A 27,500-nucleotide genomic window follows, 5' to 3' on the forward strand; every position below is an offset into this window, starting at 1 on the left:
GGCTGCCCTGTGCAAAAAAAAAAAAAGTCAGACAGAGAAGAAGCTTAGTGCAAGCAAACTTTCACTCCAGCCTACGGCTTTCATTTCATTTCCAGCTGTCAGAAGAATCAAACTAGGAATAGAGCGCTCATCGCTAGCATCGTCACTAGCATCCTGACTAATGCATTTACTTCAACCTCTTAACTTGACCAGCATCTCCTGCCTAGGGATTGATAGCATGGATTATCTTTCATAAATCTGTGTATCTTTCACTGTTCTTTTACACAATTGCAATACGTGTATTACACTGCATATCATTGTATATCTACTATAAAACCATGGTGGTGAAGTATAATGTAATACCTAAATCTTAGCCACAAAATAATTGCCAAAATTGTTAATTGTTAAAATCCAACCATGCCTATCTATATTCTTCACATACAACTAAAACAGTAGGGTCCGTCCTTCCTCTTAGTATAAGGCTTTAAAATGAGCAAATATCACACAAATGTGTCCCATTCATCCCAATCAAATAATTAATTTATTTAATTAATTTATATTCTACAGCTATTTTCCATTCCCATACAATCCCCATAAAAGCTGTCCAAATGACAGCAGGCGCAGTATCATTACACAATGTCAGGGCAGGATAGTACCTGTTGAATGTCCTAAATGATCATTCTGAGCATACTGATTTACAGGCCTACAATTAGGACTGTCAAGCCTGTGCTGTCACTGTTGTAAATATAGCAATTAGAGCCGTGACAGGGGAACAACAAAATAAGCAGGCCATCAGTCTGGATTGTGATTATACCTTATGTCTTTCTATTTGTGTTCCGACCACAGACCCTAATGTTTATACACAATGACAGAGAACACATCATTTTCACTATAGAAAGAGCCATGGTGTAATAATTATCATCATACATTGCCAATTACACTACAGATTGGATTTAAATCTTCTATAGAATGCTGTTTCAGATGGTGGGTAGCTCACATATAATGCGCTAAACAGCGTGTTGGATTGTAGACCACAAATAAGGTCGGGTGACTTTATAGGAATGCCATTGGACTGCATCTGCTGAACCAAGAGGCTATTTCAAACAGACTGTGTTACAGTGTGTGTGTGTGTGTGTGTGTGTGTGTGTGTGTGTGTGTGTGTGTGTGTGTGTGTGTGTGTGTGTGTGTGTGTGTGTGTGTGTGTGTGTGTGTGTGTGTGTGTGTGTGTGTGTGTGTGTGTGTGTGTGTGTGTGTGTGTGTGAGTGACTGAACGTAGATAAGGCGAATGGAGCTCATTTTGTTTTCCAAGATTCGTGACAGGCAAAGCAGGCTGAATCAATCTCTTCCTGGTTACATCTGAGAACTGTCGCTGAAAATGAGTGACAACTTTATTCTGTGTCTCTTCTGTAAGCCGTGCGAGGCCACGCACACTACATTTTAACAGAGAAACAGGCTTTTGTAGGCTTTCCTGTACTTCCCAAGCAAAGTTCAAAAGAAGCTAATGTCTTTGACAGACAAGCTTTTTATATAGTATGAGAGGGGAATTTACGTCACATTAAAGAGAATGGAACTCCCCAACAACAAAAGATGGCTGCGATTTCGAAAGGCCAGTCACACAGTTGGCACTGTCATTGTCACACTTTAAAACACCAAAGGCGTGCGCGCGCATGCATACACACACAGACACACAGACACACAGACACAGACACACACACAGACACACACACACACACACACACACACTGCCATCAAAGGCCATTGATTTTCTAATCAAGAGTAAATGATGATTAAAGCATATCAGGCCCTTATCTTTCTGTTTAAAAATCCTCATTTCTTTATTAAAATTTGACTTTGAGTATTTCCAGCGACGGGGGTAAGAATAAAAGTCAAAGGCAAAGACACCTTGTAAAACATCTTAGCGCTCAAAGGACGCATGACAAATTATTTGAAAAGGCATCTGAAAAACATCTAGGATAGGTTATTATTAGCCTGAAACCATCATTTCCCTCCCCTACACGAAGAGACATCATTTAGGAGACAGAGCTCATGCACCACGTACCTCTCCTCACACCATAATCTCCTCTCTTACTTCCAAAGCATGCCAGGCCAAGGTTTACACTCCCTCACTCCAGTCTCTGTGGCCTCCTTTATCCCACGCTTTGGCACTAACATTTAAACTGCGTTTGAACCTTTGGCTCCTCGGCTCCTCAGGCTCGGTGACCTTAAGAGCTAATACTACGCCAGCTCCACCGGACACTGGCTGCCATCTATATGGCATCTCCACAGACTTCAATTATCGCAGGTCTCCCCCCTTTAGCCCTGCTCGCTCGCCAGCTAATTACGCTTTCTCTAATCAAGCGGCCCGAGAAGCCGGGGATTAGTGCGCCCCCCCGCTCTCGACCCAAACGTGCACGCCCCGTCTCTGCGTCCTTCAGGTGCGGGTACAGCTTAGCGTAGCACGGTTTTGCATAGTACAGCACCGGACAGCAGAGCAGAGCCACAAGGATAACCAGAGGCCTTCGGTTAACTTATGGGGGCCTAGGGTGTTCACATAGTCTTTATGTGTCACAGGCGAGAAGGGGAAAAGACAGGAGAGGAGAGAAAATGAGAAGAGAGGAGGAAGAGGAGAGGGACCTTACAAGTGTAACACCTCTCTAATTGTTAATGAGAGGTAGCACTGCCATATTAAATGCAAACTTTTTACCTCACAAAAAAATATATAATTCCAAACAGTGCACATTTAAAATAGGAAGGACCAATTGCTTTGATGAATGGGGGTCATTGTGTTACAGCTGCTTGTACTAATTACTCAGTTTTATGAGTTATTACTCTCCGATTCCTCTTCCAAAGTCACGTTAATGCCGCTCGGAGTACAGCGCTCGCACAGCTGAATAATGAACGCAGAAATTGTACCTCCACGTTCATTTGTTTAAACCCACTCCTTCGTCTTTCGCCAGCTCCCGCTTCCGTGTTTACATTTCTACTTATGTATTTAATACCTTTGCTTTACATTGAAGGATGTACATTCTGATGCACCACCAATGGTTCTCCATTTGCAAAGACATCTACATTCTTTTCCACACACTGCCATTGTGACACTATCTCCACACAGTAAACAAAACCCCATCACAACAACAACAACAACAACAACAGCAAATGTTTTGGGGTGTTTTTGATGGGAGAGGAGTGCTGTACAAAGGGCTTGCGTGACAGACTAGAGGCCCACAGTACTGTGGCACAGCACGGGGCCCAGGCTTCAGAGGGGGGCCCTGTGGTGGGGAGATGGGGAACAGTGCTCGCTTTGGGTGCCGTCTTCTGGATGGACAGATGGGGGATCGTGAAAAAAGCCGTTTTTGTTCTCTATGAGCTGCTTCCCCTCTCATGGATGCCGCCATATGCCAAGGCTCCACATATGTTGGGCAGAAAATGGGGGGGGGGGAAAGATGGTGGTTGGGAAACTGTCTGATCTGTGTATTCGCAAACGGGCCTGTGAAAAAGATATTACGCCATCCGAAAACGCCAAGCACCTTCTTCAGCAAACTGAAGTTAGCCTGCTGCTATACAAGTGCAGAAACTAGTGATGATTTGTGCCCAGCAATTACTTCTATCACAGCTTCCAAAACACTAAAGGGGACACATGAAATATCAAATGCAATATATTGAGTGATATATTGAGATAAATGGAGTGCAATACATGGCAAGATTCTTGCTGTGAAATGTCAAACACTCCAATGGTCATAAAGAGCATGGCCTGCAGATGCTATTGCCACCTAGAGCCTCAAGAGTGAAAATAGTCAAGCTGTCATGTGACCACATTCTGGCCTGGCAAAGCAGATCAACTGTGAAAGATTATCTTCCACTACCTTGTCTTATCGGCCTTATCCCATACATATATGTATCTGTATCCCTCTTTCAGACGGAGATTGTCTTTTCTATTAAGAACCTCCTGTAGATTTTTTACCTTAATCCTATCAACTAATGTGAATCCGCTGATCCGCAACTGTCTTGAAGGTTATCTCGGGTATGTTTCACACCCAAGGCGATCTATTATTTACATGGAGGTAGTCCCTCCAGTGCCCTGGAGTCTCTCTGGGAGGTGAAAATGCAAGACCTGCCTCCCAGTCTGCCACACAACATCCCCATCTAGATAACATGCTTGAGTGACTTGGAAGAAATCAGTGTAGGTTGGAATATCTTATCCTCCACCGAGGCTGTTCATTTTATACAGCAGTGAACAGGGCATGGGGATTGGGGATGGAGGGGGAGGGGGAGGGGGTTACTGCCATTTAAAATCTGGGGTTCCCTGATTCTTCTGCCTAGTGGAAATTGTCTTTTAAGGCCACTTGTTTTTAACAAACAAGTGCATTTATCAGCTTTCAGTTACTACGGCAATAGTATTTGTTACAGGCAACCCTGAGGGTACGTCTTCCATGCAAGGCTAAAAAACTTGAATTGACATTGGAAAGAGATAATCCAAAAACAGATCCCATACTTTCCTTAAAGCTAGGGCAGGCAATGTGTTTCAGAAGCATTTTTGTTATATTTCTTGAAATTCACTTTACATCCCGACAGCAATGAATAGATTAAATGCTTTGACAATAAAAATAAAATAAATCTGTGGCAGTCGCAGGGCCATAAAAAGCCTATCCTATCATTTCATTCAGCCTAAATGAAATGACTGAATGGCCTACCTGGCTGTCTACCAACCTACCTGCCTACCTGTGCGCAGTCTGCACTCATTACATGTAACCCTAATCTTCCATAAGGCTAAGGAGACATACCGTTAAAGCTAGCAAGCTAGTCACACAAGAATGGCAGAGAAGTGCAGTCAAAATGTCCAGTTCCAACCAATACCTAAAATGGCTTTTACTGCAAAACAAAGAAGAAAAAAAGAGACAGAAGTACGACTTACAAAAAGCCTAAGAGGTTTGATAAAGCAAAGGGTCAAACCAGAAGCAACATCGGTATGGCTTTTCAACGATAACAATACATTGTATTGGATTTCTCTGGAGCCAAAAGTGTCTTACAGAGGCATACAGAATTGAGAGGTATTGGGACGCTGAGAGCAGACTGTTCCTGGAAGCCGTGCGATGCTGTCAGCAGTCGCCATGGACATGCATGGTGTAGAGTAGATTTGGAAGGTTGTGTCTGTACTTCAGTTTAGGGATACCATTTTCTCTAGCCCACTGGATGAAGAGAGGGTGACCATAGCCTTGATGAATATAGGCCAGCATTTTTGGCACAGTATCCCTGCCACCCAGCAGAGGTACAGAACTGTCAATGGGAGTGGGATTGGGACAGAACCACAAAAGTTAAAAAGTTCTGTACCAAAAGCCTTCATGGTTTGTGACAAACTTAGAAGCACAGCCTCTTCTCAGTCTGGCTGACAGTTGGCCAACCACTCAGCGACAAAATGAGCAGCAAAGTAGATAAGGTCAAAGAGGTCCAGAAGGCAAGCTTGACGGTTCACTAAAAGCACCCACCACAGGAACAAGAAGCCAGGCTATTGTTGGTTTGTTGGTGTGGCAGTTAGCATAACAAGCTATAACCTAGCGCTTCAACTCTCTCGTGGTCTCCTGGTCCTCTAGCAGTGGTCATTGGCAGCGCAGGCAGTGCCGTGATTTGGAGGAGTGGTTTGGAGGGAAGCCTGAATGAAAGGGCTGGGATTTTTTCAGTTGTATCCTTTGAAAATCCAGTTTGCTCTTGCTGGTTTCTCTTACATTCCATTCCCTTCCCCACCCTTTAACTAGATATTTTACATTTTGAAAAGCCATTATTTATGACGCAGCTTCTCTCACAAGCAGGAAATGGCCTGAATATGTTTTGTCAGGACCACTCTACTAAAAGGCTGTACTTGTTGTGTTTTTTTCCAACTGGGCTCAGGCATGGGCCTGCATCATTGTACAATCACACTGCCATGCCACCAATCCAGACAATTATCTTTTTAAATTACATTCTGAAATGCCATCCATCACCCTTCAATAATTATCAGAATATGACGTTTCCTTTAAAAAACCTCCGCCACAGCACTTAAATGTCAATAAGCGCGCAATTTGTGCAACTGTGTTGTGGAACACAATCCCCCGGCCTGGGTCACCTCCTGGCCCTCTGAAGGGTACGTGTGAAAAAACAGTGGTTATTACGTCGGGGCTCTAAGCGCAGCGGGCCCATTTGATTTAGGTGTGACAGGGGTATTTATAGAGGTACACAGTGCCGCCTTCTCCATGAGCTTGTTCCAATCCAGACACTATTGGCAGCCCAGGCTCACTCACTCGAAAAGCCATCATGTCAGCAAACGGGTAGCATGGCGCATTAACAGGTTGCAAGAGGAGAGGTGGGAACTGGAAACGGCAACATTCTCCGTGGCCTGCGCTCTTGTCTCCGCATGGGAGAGTACAGTAATGTGGAGGAACGCTTCATTAAAAACCACAATGGCGGATCTTTATGTGTGAAGCCAGAATGGCCATGCCACCGTCAACAAGCATTGCCATGCACCATTCCACCTGCGAATGCTCAAAAAGGAAAAGAAATGCGTACAAAATCCAGCCATGGTCCAAAGTATTACACGGCCCCCGTGTCGTAGCGGGTGCACATTTGTATTTATGGATTCAGCCATGGAGTTGACACCTTTGATGCCTGTTTGTGGATTCAAAACCAAACCAAAGCAGGAACAACAACAGTGGGGGGGGATGAGCAAGTTAACAAACGTCTTGTGATTAGTCAATTATAATCTACAAATCAGCAACACCAGGGAGGGAGAGATGAATAAACCAAATAAATAAATAAATGATAAACACCCCGAGCAGATGTTTACATAAACATTATTTAAAATACATTATGCATCACAACGCTCTCGCGCTCACAGAATTCACCATTAGAATTCCAGGTGTTCCTTTGGAGTGGCGAGATAGGCCGCTTTGATCAGCATATCAGAACAATTCGGACTTTCATCTCCAGGAGTACAGTTTGGTTAAGAGGGGAATTTTGGATCAAGGTTCAACCAAAGACTTGGCATGTCCTCCTATGCACCCCGCCACCCCCTCCCGCCCCCCCCCCCCCCCCCACCCCACCCCAAACACACAGACACACACAAACACCCTCCCCCTTCCATACTGCACCCCCACCCCTTTTGTATCTCACATTCCTTCCATACCACCAAATGCTGTCCTGCTAGCACCCTTAAATCTGCAGCATCTGTCATTCATCCTTGTTGCATATATACAGATATGGTCACAACATGGGTGCAACAGTATGTTGCTATCTACAAATAAAGGAAAAGGAGAAAAAAAAACCTGCAAAACAAAAACAGTTTCTCTGTGTGTTTGTGTGTGTGTGTGTGTGTGTGTTTAGCAACGGAAGGTGAGACTACCTCCCAATTCAAGGATTCATGTCTGTTTCATTTTTTTTTTTATTCATTTCCTGAATATCATATAACTCATTGGAGTAAGGTGTGAAAAAGTAAGTAAGTTGGGTGAAAATTGAATGTTGCCTCATTGTCGGTATCTCAGGCACGTCCTCTACTGTTTCATGGGCACTTCAGAAGGAGACTCAGTGTGTGCAAGCCTGAAGGACTAATTATTAATTATTACACATGCCTTCAAAAGAAATCAAACATTTCCAAATCCTCACAAAAAGGGCCAGAAATATTAAAAACCACAATATCATTTTTTATATTCAATTACTGAGATTTAAAAAGCAAAAACAGAAAGTACCCTCAGGTACTCTGCTTACTGTTAAAGGCCTGAACAAAGAAAATCTTTAGTTTGTTCTTTTAAATAAAAGTATTTTAGTTTCTTTTTTCCCCAACAAATGTGTTCCCTCTGCTTCCTGGGTTGATCTGAAGGGGGGGGGGGGGGTATGACTACGGGGGCCCCCTGTCCACAGACTCTGCAGCGAGGAAGAGGGATGGAATTAAATCCAGGGGTAAACATGCTCGCAGGATGCGGCTCCTCTGTGGCCTATCGCTGCAATTAGAGATGAGTGGGGGGAGATCCGGTTATTCATACGCCGTCTGCACATTGCCACATTGATCATGCCGGGCTTAGGATAGTGCTAAGGCTGGGGCTCCGGCAAACCTGAGACCCTGAGAGCCACTGCAGCTTTTTTTCAGTTTTTTTATGGAGGAAACAAAGACTAACTATGGCCCAAGCTGAAAAACTAAATTATTTAACCGGTGAGACAAACTGATAAATTGCAGCGGTGGAGGTCAATACATTACGAGGACCTGTTGACCAGCCCCCTGGTGGGATTTATTATGCACTGGGCTAGATCAAGACCATTGATTTCCTCCCCCCCACCTACACCCTCACAAGGTCACAAAGAAAGACAGTTTGCATCTCAGAGTATGATTCCACTCCAAACATCATTGTATCACTGTCGGAATAATAATTTACTTCCGGGGAATTTGTTTAGTCACTCCCTCCGAAACCCCCTCTCACACACACACACACACACACACACACACACACACACACACACACACACACACACCCACCCACACACACACATACACAAACACACACCCAAACACACCCACACACTTCACAAAAAGTGCTGGCACAGCACTAGGATTATATCCAAAACACTTTGGTGGAAAATAAACACACAGATAATGTATTTGTTGGGGGCAAAAGAAAGGTCTGATTTTGCATTATTTATGTGAGCCAGTGAGAAAAAACTCAGTGGGTAATAGCAAGATTAATGTGGCTGTAACCCTTATGCATCTGGCCAGGCACAAGCCATGGCTCTAAAGACTAAAAATACTTGAGGCAGCAGTCCTTTTGCATTTAACCGGTGACTTCTGACTACGTAAACCTCTGGCTCAATGAGCCATTACTCTTCAGGCTTGGCATCGTGGGGATAAGCGCGTATTATGGATATTTGATTACAGTTCTTTTCGTCTGCAAACGCTCACTGGGGGAGTTTTGTTGTAAGTCTTATTATTCCGCTCTGCGTGTGGGTGGGTGGACGGGGAAAAAAAGTTGGGAGAACAAAACAGTCAAAGGACAGATTAATGGCTTTATCAGCCCACATCTAATGAAGATTTGTGTCAGGTTGCCTTGGTGCCAAAGCCAAATCAGCTCCCCAGACAGGCACAAACACCAGAGGGGGAAGGACTTGCTCCTCAATCAGATCGGCTGCTTAATACTTCCCTTCATACCGTGCAAAATCATTTTTAAGGGCTTAACAGAAGCAAAGTTCCCCAATGTAAGAAAAATGATAAATCGAGTCCTGAGAAACAACACGAATTGGAAAGAAATATGAGTTATGTACTTATGTACTATTACTTGGACTTAAACAAAGCTGAGGTGGGTATCATCTAGAGGAGAGAACATGACACTGTTCACACTTCACTGATTTTACACCACAAAGAGTGTGAAGGTGACTTCAGAAAAAGTTTTATTTTTACAATGCTGCCCCTCATAAATTAATCCTCATTTATACTTCACTCTGAAGTATTTAATTACTGTTACAGTGTCTGTAAAAGGAACAATAGGGAGGTCTGTGGTGTATGGAGGGGGTTGGGGGATGCTTGATAGCGATGAAGCTGCATTCTGAACTGGCTTGAAGTGAAAATCAATTTGCAATAATTAACAGCGGCTCCTCCGTCATTTACATTTAAGACAAATGCCTCTATGCACAAAATGCTAAACCAGAGGAAAGCCTTATGCTCATGCTTTATTTCCCTTCAGACACTAGACAACCAAACATAAAACACGCAGGTAAGAGGATTTTGTATTAAGCTGAGAATTCTTGCCCGCTGCAGAACATTGATTCGTAAAGATTAGGCAAGTGTGTGTTTGTGCATATGGGTATCTGTGTCAGTATGTGTATGATTGTGAGTGTGACGTACATGTTAGTGTGTGCGCTTGTGACAGTACGTCTGTGAGTGTGTCTTCTGTCTAAATGTGTGTGTGTGTGTGTGTGTGTGTGTGTGTGTGTGTGTGTGTGTGTGTGTGTGTGTGTGTGTGTGTGTGTGAGTGAGAGAGAGAGAGAGAATGTATGCATGTGTGTGAAGCATCAGGGAGTGGTCCCTAGCGTGCTGTGGGGACTGACTGGGACCCAGATGAGACTACTAACTAAGCCCTTTACTTCCCGAGCTGGCGAGGGCCCTCGGAGCAGCGGCTAATTATGTAAACACGACGGAGAGGAATGTCTAGCAGCCCGGCGCAGGCAGTGCGGGCCGACGCACGGCTCCGCATTACCTCATCAACAGAAAAATTCAAAGCAGGACACTCGGCAGAATTTCAATGGCGCCTCAAGGTTTCGCTGAAGGATGGGGGGCCTGGACAAGAGAGAAGAGGAGGGGAGGAGAGGAGAGAAGAGGAGGAGAGGAGGGGAGGAAAGGAGAGAAGAGGAGGGGAGTGGAGGGCACGTTTTAATGAACTGCCGAAGCACACCCTGTCGACACCTCAACCTTTTGGGCTTTGTCGAGAGAGCATGTGCTCATGAATCTTACCGGCAATTAGAATCAGCTGATACCGAGCTGACTGGGAATGTGCCACCTTCAGAATACCAACCTGTTCTACCGCCTGTGAGCCTTGAGGTCCGACAAGAGCACTTCACTGACAGAGGCCGAGGAAAGGTGGACAAGGGAGAGACAAGAAATGATTTAATCTTCAAAGCTTTACATGCAGTATCTCACACTGCTTTGGCTGAGACAAGGAAAAAAGAGAAAATTGAATACAAACAAAGAAAAAGCCTCCCAAACTCGCAACTCAGCATACGGAAAGAAGTACTCTTTCCTGGCCAGCTGAACAGTTTCTGGAAGGAATATTAAGACGGTCGGTCTGTGGTTCAACTCTGAACAACGCCCCTGGCACTGAGAGATGCTTGCAGCACAATGCAAGGACCTTTTCATTTAACACACCTCGACTTGTTTTGAAGTGACCTACACCTCTGCTATTTCACACGTGCCAAGATTAGGGCTGCACTGCTGTGGTGAAGAATAAAACACAAGGCTTCACTGATGATTTTCTGTTTAAAGTAACACACTAGCAGAATGACCTAAACGTAACTTTAATAAAGAACTTATTTTATCGCACTTTTTTTATTTTTATTAAAGAATTCATACCCATAAGGGCCTTATTAAACCAGAGCATTAACCGGAGGGCTACAGCTTGTTAACAAAATCGATGTAGAAAACGTGGTTAACATTCGGGACATTATGGTAGGCAAAGGATAACAATGTACCACTGTTACCACCTCTTCTCACTGGCCAGACTGATTTATCTTTGCTCCACAAAAATGCTCAGTTCAATCAATTCAATCAGATTACTGTATGAGTCAGAGTGCTAAATCATTCCAAATCTAGTTTCATGTGATAAGTCTGTATAGCTTCGATATGTTTCCCCGCTGATACCCTTTTTCTTACTGTTTAATTATTCCTGTGTAATTCCTCATTACTTCCGACGAAAAGATCCTCTATGCGGTTTAACGTTCATCACAGAGGGAGCTTACTAGTCAAAATCTCCCACAAAGGTCTCCCACGGCGAGGTGGGAGCCTCAAAAGAAATATGCTTACCATCAAGTGGATTATCTAGAATCATTATACAATTAAACCTGGGCATGTGTGCCTCAATGAGGGTGAGTACCCTTCCCCTATGCTATCTCACGCTGGCGCTCCGCTAACATCCTTCGTGACACGTAGCAGGCAGCACGAGCACGGCGAGACCTGTGGGATGAATTATTATGGCAGTGTCAGCCTTTTTAACTCAACGGTCGCATTGATGTGTACACATCTATAGGGGCAGCTGCCCACATGTGGCACCGGGCTAAACAAAGGGCTTCAAGGGCGGACCTCCGCGAAAGATAAAAAAGGACGTCCAACTGCCGAGTGGCTTTGGGGAAAACACAAACAAATGGGGGTGGGGGTGGGCGTAGAGGACGCTCCAAGAACACTGTGAATAAAATAAACCGATACTTGATTGAATCAAAACAATGGACGAAAGGGTAACCTTTGATATTTCATTTCATTGGAATGCTGAAATCTGTTAAAGGTCAGATGGTATGCTCCATTGACAACGCTCTTAGTAACATGCAGCCAGATGGTATGGGAGAATATTGACTGCTTCCACACAGGTCAAAGTGCAACTTCCCCCGATGATCTCAGTGTCTCTGTAGAACAACTATGTGGGCTGAACAGGCTTGTGTTTCTTCTTACCATCATTTAATGATTCAAACTGAAGGGGGAAAAAAACTTTCCCTCAAAGACATGCTGAGAAGGTTGGATAAAATAATGAAAGAGTAACACCAAATGGCTTGTTAGCTCAGTGGAGGAGCCCTTCGCGTTCTGACTTTCAGTACCAGGTTCTTCTTAGCCCAAAATGACAGCCTAGTCAGGAGAGCCTACAGAGCCTTGTCATGCTGCCAAAACTCAGGTTCCTGGTTGGCACAGAAACTCTCATAAATGCTTAACACTTGGACTAGGAATCCTACCAACGGATAGGGGTATAGCTCCGTTCGAGTGATCCTCACTGGTAAGTGAGAGAAGTTCCTCCGTCAGCTGCAACTGCCTCTTTGGCTTAGGGAAAATAATGACTCCTTAAGACACAGTAGATGCAGCTATAAATGCAAACACATAGATAAGACTCCCAAACCAAAGCACAGGCACAGTGTTTGGCATGCCACCTAAAACCCAAGCCTTCCTCTTTTCACAATTAAACTCAGGGGGGAGGAGGTGAGGGGGGGGGGGGGAGTTCTGAGAAGAGTCCTGCCATTTTTGGAGCTGTCCATCAGATGGAGCTCGAGATGGGCTGGAATCCAACGAGGAGCCCAGAGAGAATCCCAGCCTGCTGGCTCTCCTCACTCTCAAGGACCTTTAAAGATCAAAGCCGGCACATAAGAAGAAAGGGTGGTGAAGAGAGAGAAAGAGAGGGGGGGGGGAGAGAGAGGCAATGCTGTGAAGACGAAGAGACCATGCACCCTTCCACTGATTAACAGACAACATCCCTCCCACTGATCCAAAGGGAAGTGTCAAACGGGGGGTAGTGGGGTGGGGTGGTGGGGGTTGGTCTCTTGAAGAGCTGTGGTGATTCATAGCCCGCGTCATGGCCCCCGTGCCCCTCTCCCACCCAGTGCCTGATGGAGTCCCCTCCAACTTCAACCGCCACTCTCTTTTCATGTTACAGCTTCCAGCGTGGAACCGAAGCACTTCTTTGATTTGCTACAAATAAAAAAGGAAGTCCCAAGGGGCTTTGGGATGAACTGCGTTTCTTCTTCCACTCTTTCACACTAGACTAGCAGAAGGAAATAAATCATATTTTTCGGCTCTTGTTGACTGAGTAGCTTTCACTGGCAGACTGTGTTTGACTTGTATGAAGCACAAAACCTGACAGTGCACAGTCCACGGACCACTCTGACACCTTCACAGAGTCTGGACAATAGGGATTGTCAAAAAATGATCTGTGTAAAACTGATCATTCGTATGGCTGTATTTCACCATTAAGCAAGAATACATGGATTTTTTAGTAATCTGCTTTGAGATGTGCAATTTTGCAGACAGGACAAAAAAAAGACTTTTGATATGCTGGCGAGGAAAGCTTTTAGAATAAATACTCAGAAAAACACAGACAGTCCAGCCCAACGGAAATTGACTCACATATCTTAAAGAACTAGAACCCCCTCTATCCTTTGGTGCGATTTGTGAAATTCCATTGCATCTCTTTCTCTCTCTCTCTCTCTCTCTCTTTCTCTCTTACTCACATACACAGCCAGCCAGCCAGCCAGCCAGTCAGCCTTGTGTACTCTCTTCGGCCTGTGAGAGGAAGCCACAGGCTTTAATAATTAATCCCTCCACACATCTATCAATCTCTCCATCTCTCAGAGTCTGGGAGACACACAGCAATCTTATTTATTTGGAGTAGCTGAAGAGAGCATGCACTGAGGGTATGGATTACATAGAGTGCAGGCAGACTACTTTTGGCATACTCTATGAAATGGAATAATACATACAGCCTCAGCATGTAAGGCCTGCCTCTTGACATCTGATCCACAGAGCCGAGAGCACAAACACATTTGCTCTCACAATCATGTACATATTAGGCACACGACAAGTCAGCGAGGCAAGCATACCAATAAAGGATGCGAGACAGCAGAGTGCCTCAGTCTGTTTTTAATCTGGTAAATAAACAAAAAAGTCTATTACAATACACACACACACACACACACACACTAAACAAAGGCCTGACCCAGCAGTTCAATACAAAAGGCAGAAATCTATTCTTCCATCCCTGAATAACTTTGCACCTCAGTGAACACGTGAGAATGGAGGAGAGACAGAAGATAAGAGGGGAAAAAGGAAAAAAAGGGAAGAGTGAGAGAGCAGTGAAGGAAAGGATAAGGGATGTGGGGGGGGGGGGGGGGGGGGGGGGGGCGTTGAGGAATGGAGGGATCGAAGGCACAAGCTGGGTTCAATTTAGAAGTTCCCACAGGAGGTGGAGTGACCTGTGTCTGCTACAACAGAGGTCAGGCAATTTTGAGCCGCCATCCCCTCCCCACCCCCCGTCATCACAGTATACCTGGGGGGGTGGGGGGCTGTAGGGGGGACCCCCGCCTTAGTGCCACACATCCAAGGGAAAATTGAAAGGTCCTTGTAGCAAGCAAGACCCCAGAATGACCCACAGGTAGGTTCTCATTACAAACAATGGCAACTCAAGCAGGGCCACATCGCTGGAGTCCTCCGCCGAGCCGCGGCATCAAGCTGCGCTGAGCCCGACACCAAAGCCCTCTCAGCTCTCCGCTCTGGCTCTGGCTCTGGCTCTGGCCACTGGGTTCAAAACCCACTCTCCCAACGGCACTCTGATGATTCTAAGAATTAGTGCAGAAAATCAAATGTACTATATGTAAACACGATACACTCTCCTGATAGGCGGCCATGGGTTATCAATATCAAATTTCACTCCCTCCCAAAAGACACACTGTAAAGATCACTGGGTCCCCACTGAATCCATAAAAGGGCATAAGCCCTCATGCTGAGCTTTCCCTGTGACTGGAGCCTCATGAAGCAAGGGTTGTAATTAACCACTATAGGGTGATTTAAGCGTTTCATTAATGTGTCCTTGCATTAAGGAGAGATATATTACAGGCCTGTGATCATTTGCCAAATACATAACTCTGCGATAATGGTTGCCATTTTACAGAATGTTAGACTAGGGGAATCTTGATACAAAAAAAAAACAGGACCAAATATCACAAAATGCATTAGGCTGTGCAGTTAGGAGGGAAAGGATATGAAAAAGGATAGTCATCTAAAACGTCAACAAACCTTACATATTTTAATGGCTTTAAATTTCCTACCTCTTCCTACACACCAGATACTCCTTGTATTTTCCTACACTGTACACGTTTAAACGTGCATCACTACACTGCCTCATATAAAAAGTATTCTAGATATATACATATACACACACTCCCACCTATGTATATACTAATGCTTATAATTGAATAAGATAAAATATGCAAATGACATCACAGACACTCCAGTACACAGACATTCCCATAAGACAGTTATGGCATTTTACGTGTTATCTGGAATCCGACACGGGGACAAATGTGTGCACCTCCACCTGAGGAGCCGCTGCACTAAACAAAGACATCTAAATTCCAGGCATGCTCCCGACACCTGTTTGTAAAAATGTTAAAGCGCTCCTTCCCCGGGAAAAACAAACAAGCAAACATGACCTTTAATTTCCTCCGACTGCCCGAGAGGAGCTGATGAACATTTCGGCAAACATTCGCCATGCAGATTCGCTCCTTTTAATTACGCACGGTCGAGGAAACGCGAGCCTCGATTGAGGCGTCGGAATGAGGATAAACATCTAAATCAAGTCATGAATTCGACCTGGTGAGGTCTACTGAACGTTAGCCTCCACCTGTCTGGTTTGTTTACAGGGCATGAGTTTCAAAAAGCCAAACCACCTGGATCTTTGATGGGTAGAGTTCAAACCTCCGAATCAGAGTCATTAGAATTGTTCTTCTGCATACCAAAGAGCTTGAATTCAGGCATGTTCTAATGCAGGAGGAAGGGTTTAAGTGGGGAAAGATCAAAACTGAGGCTGTAGAATGAAAAGGAATAGGGAAAAGGGTGATATTAAGGAGTAATAGATAGCATCAAAAGAACCAGCTTCACTGACTGAAGCGATGTAAACCAATATATCAACCCTGTGAGCATGTTCCACAGCAAAGAGGCCCTTAGCCCTTCAGCGCTTTGGTCACTGTTCACAGACTTCCAACAAGAACACTTCAATGTGCTGTGCACTTCAAACACCCACAGACACACAAAAAGGCATATTTGCTTATTTTGAACGATACAAGATTTGCAATGGACTCTTTCCATTGCTGAATATCTGAATGCTTTTGAAGGAACATCAGAAGGGGAAGATTGAAAGACATAGGTGTTTAATGAGAACGTATCTATACTATACTGTATATTGTGTTTAAGCAAAGCAAAGCATTCAGCAGGGTGAGAGCATTCAGCAGAGTGGCTCTCATACACTGTCTCCAATCTACAGCTCTCCAAATGAAGCGAGCTCAATCTCAGCACAATTCATGAGATAGGCTCCCTGTTTCGGAGAAATTGGGTGTAGAATTAGCTCGTCTTTTGTCCCGCTGTAGCACTTTCATATTCTTGTTCTACCATCCTGGACACAACTCTCATTACCGCCACAAAAGAAGAGAGGGAGAGAGGGAAGTCTGAGTGAAGCCAACTCCTGAAGCGCCCAGCCGACATCTTTAGAGCAGCTTCCAAAAGGAACGGCAGCTGGGAAATCACACAGTGCTGAGTGAGGAGAAGGAGTTAGAGGAGAGGGCAACTTCAAGAAAGCAGAGGGGCGGATGATTATAGCATGGCTTTTTAGTTGTTTTTTTTTTGCTGCTATCCTGTTGGTGATTGCTGTTGTCACAGAGATCAGTAAAACCAAAAAAAAGTCTCTTTGTATTCATGTATTGTGACATGAAATTTAAAGTGCTTGCGGATCGTTCACAAAAACTGCAACCGTTTACAGAAAACTATAAAAGCTTTCTGTCAACACACAACACTTGTTTTCCTGTTATTTTGCATTCATTTGGACTATTCACCATAGAGATTTAAATGCTTAGTCGTGGTGTATGTCTTGTGAAGAACCAAAAGCCTGGTCAGAGGGGGCTGGGCTGGTCTTATCGAAGGAGGAAAGGAAGGTGACACCACCACCCAGTGCTGATCTCACTTCCTCTCCAGAGTACAGATAAGATAGATAGAGGGAGAGAGAGAGAGAGAGAGAGAGAGAGAGAGAGAGCGTGAGACAGAGAGAGAAACAGAATGTGAGAGAGACAGAACAAAAGACAGGTGAGTACTGACCACAGAGAATTTTGAAGAGACAGAAACAGACAGAGGCAGGGAAGAAAAGGAGTGAGACAGAGAAACAGAATAGGACAAACAGATAGAGCAGATATGAGACAAACAGGCAGAGGAGAGAGAAAGGAGAGGCAGGAAGGTGATGCTGCTGCTGGTGGTGGTGGTGGTGGGGGTTACGGAGAGTCAGAGAAACATCATCTGCCCTCTCAGTGGGAGAGCAAGCACACATCACCACAGCCTCTGAAGTCCAGTGACTCCAGTGTGTGTGTGTGTGTGTGTGTGTGTGTGTGTGTGTGTGTGTGTGTGTGTGTGTGTGTGTGTGTGTGTGTGTGTGTGTGTGTGTGTGTGTTTGTGTGTGTGTGTGTGCGTGTTTGTGTGTGTGTGTGTGTGTGTGTGTGTGTGTGTGTGTGTGTGTGTGTGTGTGTTAGTGTGTGTGTTTGTGTGTGTGTGTGTGCGTGTTTGTGTGTGTGTGTGTGTGTGTGTGTGTGTGTGTGTGTGTGTGTGTGTGTGTGTGTGTGTGTGTGTGTGTGTGTGTGTGTGTGTGTGTGTATGGAGAGAAAGGAGAGGAGGTTAGGTGAGTGAGTTGGGTGCCGATGAGCAGCTCCCCCACGGTCGGCTCAGGCTGCGCCCTCATCTCGACCAAAAAAAAAAGAAGATACGGCACAACACACCCGCTCAATCCCCTCCACAACAAAATGAACATTGCTAGACCGCCTCGCTCTCAGGGCCAAGACTCTCAGTGTCTGATGGGGGGCCCGGGGTGCCAGGACTGAGCCCACTGCTGCATGACCTGGTGCTTCTCATCCTCTGTAGCTCCTCAGCGGCGGGATCATCACTCTGCCCTCCTCGACCCCATTGTTTTCCACAGAAACATCAAACGCTGGACAATGGACACACACAGAAAAGGACGTCTGGAGGAGTTTGTGAACCAGGAGAGTTGCTTGCGAGTGAAATCAGTGAGGGTGTGACTAAAACATGTGCTTGCTTGATGCAGCGGTGGCTGGTTCCTCTATGCATTAGCTCGTTGTTAGGTAAAACAGCATTGCTTCCATGTTGCACTAATCTAATGTATCTATAGAACAAGACTCCTTGACTTGGAACGGTAGCAATCAATTGGACAAAAGGACCTTTTAAGCTTTTAGGATGTAAGTCGTCTTAAGTAAACTCACGCGCATAGAGAACAGACCATTATTCAATAATGTTCTCGCAGACAGGCTTCCCACCACACACATTGCAAACCTAGTCTAGTAGTTTGTGGACAGACTTGAGTCCCCCCCCCCCCCGGTACTATTCCTGTCTCATTTTTCCCTGCTCTGATGTTTGCGTTCCCTGAAACCGGAACCCGTCTCTCTCTCTCTCTCTCTCTCTCTCTCTCTCTCTCTCTCTCTCTCTCTCTCTCTCTCTGGACAGGTTCTCTACACCGGATGCGACTGTAGCCAGAAGATTGTGCCCGCGCTGCCCAAGCCACGTCACGCCACACCACGTATCTGTCGCCGTCCCTGTCTGTTCCGATGCCATGTGCGTCCACTGCGGCGACTCCCTGCCGAGGGCGCCGGCATATTGCATGGCGGCACCATGTGGCGCCGGTGCCGGGCACAGAGGATTATTGCTGATGACAGGGCATTAAAAGTGCGCCGGCCCATTGTGAAGGCTGAGCTGATGTGCTCGCTCTCTCTTTCTCTCTCTCTATTTCCCCCCCCACTCTCTCTTTGTCCCTCTATATATGTCTCTCTTTCTCTCTCTCTCTCTCGTTTGGCGGTTCAGCTTCAGTTCAGCAGCACACTCAGTTGCAGTGGCGGTGGCAGTCGTCGGCCTGGGCACACACACAGCATCGGTGGGGCCTTTAGGATCCGCCACTCATTATGGTCTGGTGTCACACCAGCTTAGGCCCTCTTCTCATCATACTACACCCCCACCGCACACACACACACACACACACACACACACACACACACACACACACACACACACACACACACATGTACTCATACACACACACCCCTCTAGAACTTTCAAGGCCTGGCCTTCAGTGCCTGGGGGCCAAATTTTCCAGCATGGTGACCACACAGTCCACCACAACACCATCTCTACCCCCACCCCCTTAAAAACACACAATTTTAACACCATCTCACGGCTCCTCTCATATGAGACATCCATTTTGTTTCCTGAGAACAAGCTGCAACCGTGTTTTTTTTCCCGGGAAAAAGGGAAGTGAGAGTGTAAGAATGGAAGTGGCATCGCTGTGAAGATGCCACTTTGACTTAAACACCCCGCACCAGCAGCTTTCCTCACCCAAGAGCATTAACTGGGTCTGTTTGGTCTTGAAGGGGAAGGAGGATTAACGGCGGCCCTGTGTGGTGTCCTTTTTTCTTTTCTTTTTTTTTTTAAGAGGGGGGGTTAATCTCAACACGAACGTCCGGCAGAATAGAGGTCATCCTCCAGGTGTACACAGCACAAGAAACCAGCTGTGTGGGACAGGAGGAGAAATTCTTGGAGGATTACTACCTGGGGATTCATCTAAAAATGACCCCAGCCTATAAGTCCATAATGCAGTCGCCACAGGCCGTAGCCACAGCACCACACAGCGCAGTGTAGAGTAACACCTATAGAATGTCAACATACAATTCAACCTATCCGAGGCCAATATAAGGATTTGGATTAGGTCTCTGTTTAATGACGGTTTAAAAAAGACTTCCACTGTTGCACCAGCATGCAGAGCAGATGACAGGTTTCTATGACACCCTACTTATGGGATCACCAGCATTAGAACACCAACGTCACAGCTAGCTCGCTCAAGACCGCTTCTAAAGGCAGGCTGCAATAGTGTTGTGGGTTGCATCATGAGTTCCTTCACGTCATGTCTTTTGTGGAGAAAAAGACTATGGTGCTGTGGATGTACCCACTAAATAAACTGTCAAGCTCTGCCCCAGATTCTTCCTGCTAATCTCACTTTGACGCTGAGCGCAGCGTGCACGTGCATTGCCAGCTCCAAAGCTACCCCTTACCCCTTCTCTTCTCTTCTCTTCTCTTCTTCTCTCCTCTCCTCCCCCTCATCCATTTTGATCAGATCAGTTTATCTAATTTTCCAGTAAATGCTTGAAATGTATTCCTGCACACTCTCTCCCCGTAAATGCACACAGGGGAATTGGCAAAACGAGAGGAAAATGGATAGATTGGCATCTGCCGCGATGCCCCCCCACCCCCACCAACACCCCACCCCACTCCCCTCTCTCTCTCTCCATCCTCAGAGACTCTTGTTACCACCTATTTGAACTGTTGCCCTCAGGGAGACGCTTTAGGACCATCATAGCAAAAAAAGCTAAGAAACAGCTTTTATCCCAAAGCCATCATAGCACTTAACAATGCAAAAAACTGACCTGTATTTGTCTCTCTGTTGTGTTATATGTTACATGTGTTTTTATATTGTAAATATGTATATATATACTGTATGTTCCAACAATATTTTTATTGTTTTTGTGTCTGAGTCCTGCTACCTTAATTTTGTTATACTTGTGCAATGACAAATAAATATATTCTATCTATTTCATGCCTTGCATTGCGGCCGGCTTTTCCTGTCCAAGCATGGTTGCCACTGCATGGCACTCTGGCGCAAACGTCGCAGCTCAGTTTACACAAGCTCAGTGGGGGTGAGGATGTGTCACGTTTGACATTCTGAGCAGGAGCACTGAGGGACAGCGCACTAGTGAGACGAGACAAAAGACAAACCCAAAGAAGAATCACGTGGTGAGGGGGGGTGTTGGGGAGTCTGGTGAAGAAATGACAAGAGGTCCGAATCCTGACTTCAACTGTTTGCTCTACAGTGAAATGTCATGCATTGCTATAACACCATCCCCAGCATTACCCGCTATGGAAGGAAAAAAAAGTCCTCTGGACCAGACGTAGATTGATAATCTCGAGTCGTTTTCGAAAAGCATCACATGGGCGGGCAGTGGCCCGGTGCTTGGCACAGTGGCTCAAATTTCCACCCAGGGAAGGGTTAGGAGGAGGGTGGAGACAGGAGAGAGAGAGAGAGAGAGAGAGCGAGAGAGAGAGGGAGAGAGAGAGAGGGAGAGAGAGAGACAGAGAGAGAGAGGGAGAGAGAGAGAGAGAGAGAGAGAGAGAGAGAGAGAGAGAGAGAGAGAGAGAAAACACACAAGGCGGTATTAGGCATGCAGCGCCAGCTTGAGAAATATGCAGAGAATAAATGAGGTGTCACTTTCAGTAAGAGTCACACAATCAGCGGCGACGAGAGACTCCTTAATCCTTCTCCGCCTGCCACCAGTGAGTCACCACAACCCTGGCGTCACCGTGGCAAACATGAAAGAGAAATGCCCTTGGTTTTTGGGAAGGTTGCCTTAGCCACCCACCCCCTCACACTCACACACACACACACACATACACACACACACACACACACACACTTACACTCACACACACTCACACTCACACTCACACTCACACTCACACTCACACTCACACACTCTCACACACACACACACACACACACACACACACACACACCCTCCCCCGCCCACCCTCAGGCCAGTGCTCTCCTGACACGCACCACATAAGAATTAGGCACAGAACCTGTTCCCTGGCATCACCACGGTAACAGCCTGGCGTTAGCCGAGCCGTGGCGCTGACGTTAATCCACAGGGCTTCACATGTTCACGTGAAGTGCTGTCTCAAATCAAATGAGGGCTTGACATACTACAGCGTTTCCCTTTTTATGAACCCTGCTGTCTGCTGTGATTTCATTTCAGCAATAAACGACTTGACGCGCACAGGCTGTAGCCAACAGCGGTTCACTTCAACAAGTGTCAACATTTTCCAAATCAATTTTTCAAAAAGAGTATGTTAATTAATTTTGACTGCGAGCGCAACACTGCAGGTCAAACAAGTTACGGTATCATCATCAATTAGAAGCATGTTAACTGATTGTTCTGAGCATCGCAATTTTTTCTGACTAACTTCAACACTGGAGTCATTCTAGTGGAAAAAAATAGGCAACACAACAAACCTATTACACCCCCCCTCCCCCCCCCCCGCCCCTCAACCCGCATACCCACAACCTGCCGCAATCTACAACTTATACGTTGACCTCATTTTATATACGCACTTTTTAGTTCATAGAGAGAGAGAGAGAGAGAGAGAGACACTGTTCTCAAGGAAGGTAAAACAAAAGACTTCCCTACATAAAACAACCTGTCACTCTCCGTCTATATCTTAAGGCTGTCATTCATATCCGGGTGCGCCTTATTTTTCCCCACAAAGCCTGTCACTACAGCCGAACGCTCAAGCATGGAGGGATAAAGGACTGTTTTCAATTCATAAATATACCTTTAAGAGGGGCGCATCAGTGATTTGTCATGGGAGACTTTTGGCAGGGCTGAAATTGTTGTGGGAGTGACATCTGAGTTATGGCGAAGGGGCTGTGGCTGCCATTATGAGTGCCTGTGCCTGAGTCTGCCCAGGAGGGTTCATCTTCCTCTTCTTCCTCTTCCTCCCCCGCCTGCAACATGCTGAGCGCGCTCCCGAACCTCAACCCCCCCCCCCCCCCCCCCCCCCCCCCAAATAAATTACCTTCACGGGAGGATGGCATTAATTAGAAAGAGAGGAGGGACACCATTTGCAAAAACTTTTTAAATAAACAAAAAGGAAATGAGAGAGAGAGAGAGAGAGGTAGAGAGAGAGGGGGGGTTGGGGGGATGGCTGAGTAAGAAATAAAGGTACAGAAAGGCAGAGAGGTAGAGAGAGAGAGGGGGAGAGAGGAAGAGAGAGTGATGTAGAGGTAGAGAGAGAGAGGTAGAGAGAGAGAGGGGGAGAGAGAAAGAGAGAGGCAGAGGGAAAGAGAGAGAGAGGCAGAGAGAGTGAGGTAGAGGTAGAGAGAGAGAGAGGTAGAGAGAGTGAGGGGGAGAGAGAAAGAGAGAGAGGCAGAGGGAAAGAGAGAGAGAAGTAGAGAGAGTGAGGTAGAGGTAGAGAGAGAGAGGGGGAGAGAGAAAGAGAGAGAGGTAGAGAGAGGTAGAGAGAGAGGTAGAGAGAGAGAGAGAGAGAGGTAGAGAGAGAGAGAGAAGCAGAGGGAGAAGCCTGCTCTTTTTGTTTCTTCTCCCCTCATGTTGGCTCCGTCAGTCAGTTAATGTAAAAAAAAAAAATGTGGGCTTCTTTGGGATCAATTCAATTGCATTAAAAATGCAGTGCCTTTGCACCGAGTTTGTGCATTTCCTTGGAGAAACGTTGCAGTGGCAATCATTTAAAAATCCCTCCAGCTTGGAGCAGTTAAGTAATGTTTAGTTTCAATCTCCCGACAGCCCCGTGCCAAGAGAGCCACGCCGCCACAAAACAGACTGAACATGAACGACAAATAAAATGTGAAAATCAAGCAAGACACTGTCTCATTTCCATTAAAAGATAAAGTAGACAGACCGAAAAGAAACAAACTCATTTAAAACGGCTGGCCTACAGGTCAAGGACGGGAAACTGCCTCCGTGCCATTTTCTCCCCCGTGCGGGCATACAAATCAGACCGTTTGTGTTGGTGTTTTCATTTTCAATACAGAACGCTAAAAGACTTGTTATCTTTTCTTATTTGCTTGATTCATTGTATATGAAATACCTTCAGGCTGTGATGCAACGTATTTAAAATACCTCTCGGTACTTATTATGTGGTTTATTTGCTGGTAACACGGACTAGAAGAAATGTAGTTTTGTTCACTTGCACTGACAGCGCACATCAAACGAGCTGGGAGTAGATAAAGTAAGTAACAAGAATAAATGTATCAGACACAAACTGTATTCACAAAAGCACCCATATCATCTCATGAGTAAGAAATAATAATACTGAAAAAAAAGTTATTCTTTAAATTATGGTTGAAACCTTTAAATTATGGAACCCTTGGCCTAATTGGATTCTAGCTCTATCAATTTCAAAGCACATTCTTTCATTTTCTTTTAAATTTTCTTTTCAAAGATGAATATATTACTCTGAATCCCCCTGGCCAAAATTTCCATTGGTATTATGCAAGTTTGAATAGAACACACAGAGAAGAGGCTCACTGAGGGACAGGGAGAACACATCAGAGACTCGATTAGAAAAATAACTGCTTGTCTCATAGGTAATACGTGTGCTTTCGTCTGCACAATGTTTATTGCACTGACCAGAACAACCTAGCATACAGGGTGCACTGAATGGAAAGTGTTTCAGCATCTGGTCGTAAAATTCAGAATTCAAACAACGTGTCATGTTGTTTCACCTTACCCTTGCTAATGCAAGAAAGCCTTGAGCGCACTATTGATTATTAATTAAAGTATCAAATGTGTCAGCGACTGTGTTCCGCATATGTATGACTGAGATGCAGTGTCATTAGCAAACTAAAGAGAGAGCTCTGAGGCTTACAAACAAACAACAACAACTTCAAACTTCAAACACAGCACTTTATGAATATATCATGCTCTTGTCATAAGTTGTGCATTTCTTTGTGGGGAGGTGGGGGGAGGGTGTTTGTTGCATAAAGAACCTCAAAACACTAAACATCGGGTAAGACCTTAAAAAGAAAGGATTCGTGGGCCTTGACTGGGCGATAAATACAGCACGTGGTTTTCCAAAAAGAAAAAAAGGGAGAGACAGAGGGAGAGAGAAAATAGCCCATGGCAGATGGTCGGGAGTACAGCAGCGAGAGGTGACCTTACCTCATTGGTGTTCCACCTGTGCCTCTCCTTTGGCAACGAGGAGCATTTGGGTAGACATTCAAGCAGCTTTTTGGGCAGGTATATTTTCAAATGTCCATGTTCATCTACAAGAAAAGACAGTGGAGAAAAGACATTGAGAAGGTTTGTGTGTGTGTGTGGGGTGTGTGTGTGTGTGTGTGTGTGTGTGTGTGTGTGGTGAGGGTGAAAGAACATGAGAGATTGTGCATGCACGAACAGTCAACCTCCTGCAGGACAATAGGAAAGTACATGCGAGATGAGTTAAGTTGCCCTCTACTGCAGTTTGTGTTAGAAGAATGTATGTAATATGTCCATGCTCATGCTTATCACACGCACATACAACATGCTTACTACTAGCTGCTGCGCGTCATCTCACAGTGAACGTTTGAGAAGGTACAGGAGTGGTGATACAGAACACGTGTACTGTCCCCTGCTGCCCCATCAATACACAGAAGAGTGTCACTATAGGCCTGCATCCAAGAGGAGTCCATTACCATCAGCTACCTGCTATCTGCAACATTATTTCATTTCTGTTAATCAGACTAAAGTGCAGAGAACAGGTAAGACAGAACTGCACAGCAGTGATTCCTTGAAGCACTGAGACCTCAGGCGAGTAAACAAGTCACAACACAACATCAGAGATATGCTTGATAAGGTTCCTGAAGAAGCACAACCAGAGCGGAGATCGGGAGGGAGAGTAAAGCGTAAGCTCGCTGCTGAATCTGTTTCAACACTGAGATGGGCACAGTCACAGCATCCCTCAGAATATAAAAAACGTGACTTATTAAATATGTTGATCATAGTTTATGTTCATGTCGTTGAGAGGAAGTCCAGTTAATGAACTTGAGATAGATGCAAATAACACATATGAGCATGACCCTGCCAATAACATGTTTCTTCACCGAAAAAATCCAAACTGGTAGAATGGCTAGAAAGTGTGCAAGCTAGAGAAGTACAGAGAAGAGGGGGATACAATTGCCTTCCAAGGGCAATTACCACGGGGGCCATATGCCAGACTCTCTCCCATTCGTGCCCCTGTCTGTCTCTTTCTTATGCAGCTCAGAGCTTGGCAGCCCTGTCAAATCACTGCCATTTACCCTCATTGTTCTTGAGAACAATTTCTAAATGGCTATGATATTGTCTGCAACTGTGAATTGCGTCCAATTATAATCAATGTGCTACTACCGTCTAGCGCTTACTCGTTCAGTCTCACGCCACCACCCACTCACATAATGTGCCAATGCAATTCCAAAATAAAATCACACTTGCGTTCCTCAAGAGGATAGATAGTATGAATAAACACACACACACACACACACACACACAAACAAACACACACACACACAAACAAACAAACAAAGACAGAAATATCCACAGACACACACACACACATACATCATATTCTCTACAGTCTACAAGTTAAAGGGCTGTTCACATAATACGTCATTGCCTTTTTTAACACCCCAGAAATTAAGACCACGTGTCAACACAAACACAAGAATTACACAAACACAGAAATTAACTTTTGTTTGGAAAGCAAATGTATATTCATAATATTTAGTGGGAAAATAATTAGGTCTGTCTGGGAAATATTACAGAGAATTAATGGAATTTGTTTTTCAAAGCTGCAAAAACAAAGTTCCTAGGTAACATAAACACAAAAACAGCTTTGCAATTTACATAGAAAATGAGGCTTGTATTTTTTTGTTTGTTTGTTAGCTTAAATCCTAACAGCTTATCACTAAATATGGGCTTCTAGAGAGCGGAGCTTCTGCCAGTCATGATGACATGACAACAGTCTGTCATATGTTTGCTACAGCAGCTCAGTAGAATAAAATAAATATATATTTATATATATACAAACCTGTGAATGTTGATAATTAGGATTCTAGAATAAATCTCAAAACAAACATGCACAAACAAATTATAATTGTATTAGGGTACAAGGCAAAATAAACAGGCTCAATGCAAGGTTAACAATTTATGTATGGGATGTTGTGCAGTGCTTCACATCTCTTTCTGCCCAGGCCGACCACGGAAACAGCAAGCAGGGTCTGGGACTCCAATCACTCCTGTGGTGTTCAACCAGAGTCTGTGGGAGGAGGATGGCCTCTCCAGCCTGAGCTTTGTGAAAGCATGCCAATGTTCCAGCTATGAATGGCCAATACTGTGTTTATCTTTTCTATTCTGTTCTTCTGATGGAGTTCTATGCTGGCAGAGTGTTTGGGTCTGGCAGGAGTGTGCCAAGTAGGCCAGCACATCCCCAGTGCTAATCCATTACAGACAACAAGCTTCACCAAATAACCACGTGGTTAGACTCAACTCAGTACTGTAGGCCAATCACTGTAACATCACCTCACTAGATCACACGCAATTAAAACTACTGTCTGAAACTCTTCCTTGGAAACCCACATTTTTCCCAACGAAAGAATGCCATTTGGCCTGCACATAACTCTTAGTACTTCTTGAAGCTTGGGATGACAGAT

At 45.1% G+C, this 27,500-nt stretch overlaps 1 protein-coding gene across 1 annotated transcript in view; it reads right to left on the reverse strand.

Annotated features, from left to right (window-relative positions):
- The window catches only part of camta1a (calmodulin binding transcription activator 1a), a gene marked incomplete at its 3' end in the record, with an annotated part of 384,283 nt that overhangs the window by 339,390 nt on the left and 17,393 nt on the right, over positions 1-27,500 (reverse strand). The window contains 1 exon segment of the mRNA XM_080853296.1: positions 24,997-25,100. Coding sequence (XP_080709422.1) covers positions 24,997-25,100 — 104 coding nt within the window.

Source organism: Sprattus sprattus (genome assembly GCF_963457725.1).
Source record: "Sprattus sprattus genome assembly, chromosome: 16".
In the NCBI taxonomy this organism is placed as follows: Eukaryota; Metazoa; Chordata; class Actinopteri; order Clupeiformes; family Clupeidae; genus Sprattus; species Sprattus sprattus.